General features: G+C 42.1%; 1 protein-coding gene across 1 annotated transcript in view; it reads left to right on the plus strand.

The window, feature by feature from the left end:
• Positions 1–513, plus strand: part of rassf8b (Ras association domain family member 8b) — a gene marked incomplete at both ends in the record, with an annotated part of 38,654 nt that extends 38,141 nt beyond the window's left edge. The window contains one exon of the mRNA XM_083656039.1: positions 398–513. Within this exon, the coding sequence (XP_083512165.1) occupies positions 398–513 (116 nt within the window). The remainder of the gene's footprint in view (positions 1–397) is intronic.
• Between the last annotated feature and the right edge of the window lie 7,527 nt (positions 514–8,040).

An 8,040-nucleotide genomic window follows, 5' to 3' on the forward strand; every position in this document is an offset into this window, starting at 1 on the left:
CCTGATGATAGCATACTGTATCTCATGGTTTGATATCCACCATTTGGGGGGGAGAAGAAAGAAGTGGCACCTTCTCTTTTAATAGCACTCATTTATAAGAAATACTGATACTAAATATACTTGAATAAATAATAAATGGCTGGCTGATAATAAATGATATTGACCTAAAATATTGTATTGTATAGTAAGAAGAAGTAAGAAGAAAAGACTGTCCTAGAAAGATTGTCCTAGAATCCTAAAAATCCTCCGTTATTCCTATAATCTAGGACCTGGACCATAGCAATAACACAGAAGATTCTTAAATTCAGTAGTACCCACCCTTTATTATGGCTGGCTAATCAATTAACAGCCTGTTTCTAACCCCCCCCCCCCACCCCCCCACACCCTCTTGCTACAGAAGTGGAATCTGGCTCTCTGAAGCGACTCGGCTCCTCGCGCCTCTTACCCAGCGACCTCCGGACTCTTCAGAACACTGTCTCCTCCAGCCTCAACCCCGAAGGCATCTATGTTTGACCCTAAACTGTCTCGGAACTGTTATTTTGGCAGCAGGACTGCCTGGCGAGTATCGGGACTCGTCCCTGTAGCCAGAAGAAGGCCGCAGAATCGCTCTCCCCATGAGCCCAAGTGTCAAAACTGGTGAAAAGGGGGACGCAGGCAAAAGACAAATTATTCCTGTGGAGAATCGATAAGAGTGTAACGACAACAAAACAAACTTTGACCAGAAAGCCTACATCTGTTTTACATCTTTCCCTCTGTGCTCATAAATCCTTCCATCATATTAGGACTGAAAGACAAACTGATGTCAATACACACATGCGCAAACTTATGTTTTAAATCTGTTGTATGTAGGACAGAGGGTGAGTGAACACTCCGGTCCATTTAGTCTACAAAGTTTGCATTTGATTTTGATTTTGATTTTGATTTTAGCCTTGTGTGACATTTCTGATGACTGAGGTGGTTTGAGGCAAACACTGCAAATTAATTGTTGAGTTCAGCACTGTTTTACACAGACACACTTTATTAGGATGGGAAGGTTTGGACATTTATATACCCACATGCATACATGAGTACAGGTACTAACACAGACACGTGCTACGCTTAAGCTATAACCATAGCCATATCTGATTGCCTTACTCTGGTTTTGCTAATTTATTTATGTCTATATTTCAGTGTCACAACTAAACAGAAGGTAGCTAACTGTACTGTACACTATGCACCATATAAATGTAATATTTAACAAATCACCATTTCAGGTGAGTGATAGTCACAGTTACTGATGTCAATATATAACTGAACAATGCTGGCTCAAATCCCCCCACCACCACCAATTTGAATTTTTGTGCTGGTGTTTGAATGGAAATAGACTATACCCACATATTTTCCATGTTTAGACAGCAATGAGAAAATCTTAACCCATCAGATATAATAAATGAGTCAAGAAGAAACAATACAAAAAGATAACAGATTTAAAGCCCCCTCCAGTGGCCTCATCAGCAATTCAACGTCTCCCACCCCCCCCCCTCCCAAGAGGCTCCAGAAGAAAATCATTAGTTTGAAACAACGTTCCTGCATACGCCTGTCATGTCGCCCTAGGTTCAGCTGTATATCATTTTGCACTGTGCGATACTCATGAATCCCCCCCCTTCACGAAAATTAACCCTTTTCATAGGAGCTTTTGAAATGTGAATGGAGTGATGAGGTTGCTGGAGGCCTGCGGTCGTAAATCCAGAATATTATAAACATTGTCCCCAGTCCGACCACTAGGGGGCAACAAAACATTCTGGTAGAAGTCTTCCATGTTCGATATTTCCTACACCTGTCTTCATCCATTTCCTTGATTCATGTGTAAAGTTTTGTAACATAGACTCAGCACTTTAACTTTCAACGTATCATTTGAGGTGCCACTTCAATGTTGGCCAAGCTTTTGGTGTGTTTCGCTGTGTTCCTCAAGCAGGGCATGCACACACGCACACACACACACACACTTCTAGAAGCAGTATTATGCCCACAGGCTCTAATCATTTGTCTATGTTCCCCCTCCTTTGTAACATTTTAATGAAGTAACTGCTGTCTGTTTACCAATTATCTCTCGAAACTAAAGATGTCTCTTATGAACCAAAGCTAGTGTGAGAACAAAAACATAATAGCAGTTTCATGAATGTACTTTTTTTAATATGATTGCTACATAGCCTACTGTATGGCCATTGGCCTTGCAGCGTACTCTCTGAGTCAAGTAGTAGTTGTTTTAGTCTTGGGTGCCAGATGGATGGGCTATGTCACACAGGGTTTGACACATTTAATTTTGTGCTCTTTTCTGTGTTTGACCGCTTATCAGACTGATCTGAATTGGCGCTAAACCGTGGCCACCTGGTTCCCCGTTAAGGGTAAACAAGCGCTAAACATAATTTTGACTAAGATCTGGTTCTTGGTGTACTAAGTGATGCTAATGTCCCATCACAGACAAAAGGGGAGATTAGATTGACATTAATTGGATTTGGAGAAGCCGGTATCGGAGCTGTTAACGTATGATGATAAGGTGAATTCCTCCCCCCAGTGTGAAGGATCTGGGAGCTTTGTTTTGCTCGGTTTGCTCAAAGGTAACTTGAGGAATTCACAACACAAGTTGGAAAACTTTTCTCAGACACTGTTTGATGAAAGTTTTGACTAATGGCATGCCTTACTAAAAACTGTAAATAATGTCTACATATCACTATGGAATATCTTCTGAGTGTTTTGAAGTCAGAAATCTGCACAGTGCTGAACAGGTTGGATTTCACCTCATGTAATGCCACCATTCAATAGGCAGCTCTGTGTGCATGCAATAATGGGTGAGTCGTTTATTTGGATTCCAATGAGTAGCTACCAAGGACGCAATGATTCATCCTTTTTTTTGTACGTTCAGAAAAAATACTATTCCAGTCTTTATTACAGCATCCAGGCACGGCATTGGCTCAGTGTGAATCAGCAGAAAAATTGACAAATCTGCACACTATCAGCTTTGCCTTTTCACAATTTATTGTGACAAAAGAGAATCTTTGGGGATTTGAAAGAGATCCATGTTGCATTGAAACACTGATGGCTGCATCATTTGTGGCTGATTTTGCTTAGAGACATTGCCAATAATTGGTTTCCATTGTGCACCCAATTATGCTTTACAATAAAGTGCATACCAATTACATGATTGAACCATTATGGAAACAGCCATCAATTTGTTTTGAATGCTATTTTAGAAATGTGGAAATTTTGCATAGGGGAGGGGGGGGGGCTGTAATATGCTGGGAATGTTTCAAGATGTAGGATCAGATGAGAATTGTGAGAATGTTTAATGTCTCCAGTTATTTGATTGGCTCTTAGGGGTTTAGTGGTTTGACAAGTTCAATTTGGGCTCTCTAGCTTTATTTATTTTGAAAGCCATCAGGTTAATGGTGTAATCGTGCCTCTTGAAGCTGCTTCCCCTTTGTTTACATTAACCCTTCACTGTAGACTTCATGCTGGTTAGATGAACTGTGCTCGGCTAACATCGCTGACTTGCTTCCTTTAACTCCCAATTTAGACAAGACAATTATTTATTATCAATGATTATTCTTTCTTTTTTAATAATTTATCTGTAGTTGCACCTACTATATTTTCAGCATTCAATTTTTTTTAAAGTTTTCTTTGGCTCGTCATTCAGGTACTAAGTATCAAATCAAAAATAATACATATAATCATAAACAACAGAAACACATACCTGGAAACTGCTATATAGTGATTCTGATTTCTTTAGACTATCTTTTATGGCATTTGATATTTATTAGTACAGTGGTGATAAAAAGAAAAGCGAGATCATGGCCATCAAAATGCTCCATACTGCCAGTGTTTTATTCATCGCTGTGTCTTGCACTCTTGAAATCAAAATACCGGTGTCAATCAATCAATTCAAGCTGTTGGTGACATTCGGTCCTGCAGACAAAGCTGATTTACAACATTGGCAGCCACTTATAGAAACTGTCACGTTTTGGAAAAGCTGCTGCAGCATTCAGAGCGAGCTGCAGATGTGAGGGTGACTTTTGCAGTTGTCTGAACGAGATGAGATAAAAGCACGGGCTGACCTTCTCTAAAGCTATAAAGGATGAAAACAACGTGGTTTTTCACACTTCTCCACTGCGTGAAGCAGAAGCCCACTACCTTACCTGCTCTTCAAAAAGTCAAGTTACTGTCAGAATCACTCCCAGCTCTGACAGACTACCTGGATCGATTGGAAAAAAGTTTCTGGAGTTGGGAGGGTGAAATAAGACCAATTTGAGATTTGTTTTCAAGTTTAAGACTTTGAAGGAATACTTTTTTCATACTTGACAAAGTTTGAGGACTTTGTTTATCACACCTGGTATAGGTATTGGAGGGGGGGGTTTCTCCATTTGTCCTTCAGTCTCTCCCCAGTGGATTCCTACTTTAATACTTTAATCGCGCTCCACAGTGTAGGGTCAGAGGGTTTCTGATTACATCTGTGACCCTCTCACACCAAACAATATCTAGAGATTTCTATTCCAAGATGCTACAACATGTCCATCCAGCTGGTAAAAGTGCTTGGTTTTTGTCAGCCAGAGACTCCAGTTGCCTCCTGCTGTTTAACGAATACCACCAGTTTTCATAATTTGTCATAATTTCTTTAGTGGGCATCACATTTTTTTGCATGTGGATGTATATATCTCATTAGCCAGTGAAACTCAGTTATATTGACACCAGCTCCCACCAAGCAGACACCAACCGAGCTTCCAACCATTAAAATGTTACGGTAATATTCAATTCAAAACTGTAGGCTATTCTTCTAAACCGGTGTTGCCCAAGTATTTAAGGGCCAAATGCCAAGGACATTGATCATTTAGAGATCCAGTGTAGTCATTAGCTTCTTCCTGTATGAATCTCATGTATGACCTCATTAACGTGTCTAAAATCACTTCTCGAATGTATCAGTAAATAAACTATAAACTAGGTCAAACACAGTGGATCTTGCACTCTCAGGGCCACAAAGAGCATGGAGTCAGATTTTCACTCTACTTTGGGTGGCTCTCTGGTGAACAATTCTGTGTGTGTCCTTAATTCATACAAGAAATCCTCTTGTCGCCAAGCTAAGTCGGCTTCTTCCTCTATCTCTGCCGACTCAATCACTGAGCCATCCCTGGGCCTGCAACAGCATCACAGTGGTGTGATTTTATCATAAGAAAATCCGTCTGATCCCATAGTGTGACAACAAGACTTTTGTGGGGGAAATGGCTTGGATGGAGATCAGAGATTTCGCAAGAGATCGTAGTAATACCCAGTGTGGTGAGTTATTTGAAAGTCTTGCAAAGCACAGTATGATCGAATGAGTAGGAGCCTTGCGCTTGTGAATCCTAATAATTAGTCAACAACATCCATTTCTGAATTATGATGCAAATATTGCACCGAGATGATTGTGTTTACACTGAATTATAGTTCTACCAGAAGATTGATTGGACGATGTTAGGTGTGTGTGTGTGTGTGTGTGTGTGTGTGTGTGTGTGTGTGTGTGTGTGTGTGTGTGTGTGTGTGTGTGTGTGTGTGTGTGTGTGTGTGTGTGTGTGTGTGTGTGTGTGTGTGTGTGTGTGTGTGTGTGTGTGTGTGTGTGTGTGTGTGTGTGTGTGTGTGTGTGTGTGTGTATAATTACACATGCCATGGCTGAAACCTGTCAGTAAATAGCCCCTTGGCCCCTCTCCTGAATTAGTTGATTCTGCACTGGGCATAGGAGTAGGTGGCAAACAGATGGGCACCCATGAATTATGGAAATGATGGGCTTTGATTAACCACCACACACTCTGCCGGGTAAAAGTAACTGTTGCCAAGTTCTGAGGTGCACTGGGCTGTGCCACCAGTCAGTCAGCAGTCTGATGGAACTGAGACCAGCCAGTCAGCAGTGTGATGGAACTGAGACCAGCCAGTCAGCCAACAGTGTGATGGAACTGAGACCAGTCAGTCAGCAGTGTGATGGAACTGAGACCAGTCAGTCAGCAGTGTGATGGAACTGAGACCAGTCAGTCAGCCAGCAGTGTGATGGAACTGATACCAGTCAGTCAGCAGTGTGATGGAACTGAGACCAGTCAGTCAGCAGTGTGATGGAACTGAGACCAGCCAGTCAGCCAGCAGTGTGATGGAACTGATACCAGTCAGTCAGCAGTGTGATGGAACTAATACCAGTCAGTCAGCAGTGTGATGGAACTGATAACAGTCAGTCAGCAGTGTGATGGAACTGAGACCAGTCAGTCAGCACTGCAGTGTGATGGACCTGAGACCAGTCAGTCAGCAGCAGTGTGATGGAACTGATAACAGTCAGTCAGCAGTGTGATGGAACTGATAACAGTCAGTCAGCACTGCAGTGTGATGGACCTGAGACCAGTCAGTCAGCAGCAGTGTGATGGAACTGAGGCCAGTTAGTCAGCAGTGTGATGGAACTGAGACCAGTTAGTAGCAGTGTGATGGAACTGAGACCAGTTAGTAGCAGTGTGATGGAACTGAGACCAGTTAGTAGCAGTGTGATGGAACTGAGTGTGGCTTCACCGCTAGCCTGTAATCCATGTTTGATTGATGTTGTTTATAGCTCAGTCTTGAAAACTCATAGAACAACTGGTCCTGAAGCAAGGGCACGTCCAAATGTCCAGTAAACATTTGGTTTTTATTTACTTGTGGGTCCTGTGTCATTCTCGCGTAGATAGAAGTAGGCCTACTCCATGATTGGTATCATCTTGCATTCATGAGGATGTTTGAGTAGGTATTTTATGCAGATTGTTTATCTTCATTCAGTTTGGTTTGACGACAGACTCGTTAGGAAGAATTTGTTGCTTCTTTGTGCCATCCGTTAAGCGTTGGTGTTGGAAGTGGAACCCAATAAGAGATTGACACAGTAGTGTTCTGCAGTTAATAACATAAACATCTAATTCTTCAGAATGTCATTTTCATCAAAGATTTCAGAAATGTTTTTTTAATAGAAGCTCTTTTTAAATAGAATTGATCTGATTTGTTTGAAATGGCTACCAATTATGTCAATATTGGAAGAGACTCCTACAGCCCTTTAGCATCTGATATCATCCCCCCACACCCCACATACCCCACCCCCCGCCCCACACACACACACACACACACACACACACACACACACACACACACACACACCACCAACACGCCCCCCCCACGCACACACACACACACACACGCACACACACACACACACACCACCAACACCGCCCACACGCACACACACACACACACACACACACACACACACACACACACACACACACACACACACACACACACACACACACACACACCAGTGTTCCTATCTCCCCATATTCATAAATGAAGAGAGACAGCCTTATTCCGGAACCAACACGGAAAAGCAATTATAAAGGAATTAAGCGTGTGCAGGAAGAAATTGGATATGATACCCGACACCTATAGTAAATGTCAACGTTATTACTGTGTTGTTGTTTCCCATTCCGTGGGCCGCCTGACCCGTTTTCCAGAGTGACAGCTCATAGTCCGGCCGGCTTAATGAAGCCGTCTCAGCAGCCCAGGGTCTTGGCATGTAAGGTGAAGAGCACTGCTTACCCTTTCTGCATGCACCACTCATTAAGATCACTTCCCCTCGCACATCCTCCATCCCTGCTTTTCCCTTTTTCTCTTGTTTTTCTGTCCTGAAGCAAACACCTATTAAACTGATTTAACATTGTAGTCCATCACTGTGAGATTTGTTACTGCATTAATTGTGTTTTCAGTGAACACCAGGAAGGTTAATGATTGCATTACAGTAGATAACGGGCCGCCGAAGTAAAACACTCTGGAACCTCTATTTATAGGCTACACTTTTAATTGTTCTTTAAATCTGTCACACACACAAAACCTGTTCAATGGAAATATTGTCAGTTTGGGTACTTTGGGGACTTGGGACTTTTGTATAAAGACTTTTTCTACTGGGACTTACCCACCCATCACCTCACTGTAATAATAGTGAGAAGCTTTATTTATCACCATTGGGAAATTCATCTT

Source organism: Poromitra crassiceps (assembly GCF_964638095.1).
Source record: "Poromitra crassiceps genome assembly, chromosome: 2".
Taxonomy (NCBI): domain Eukaryota; kingdom Metazoa; phylum Chordata; class Actinopteri; order Beryciformes; family Melamphaidae; genus Poromitra; species Poromitra crassiceps.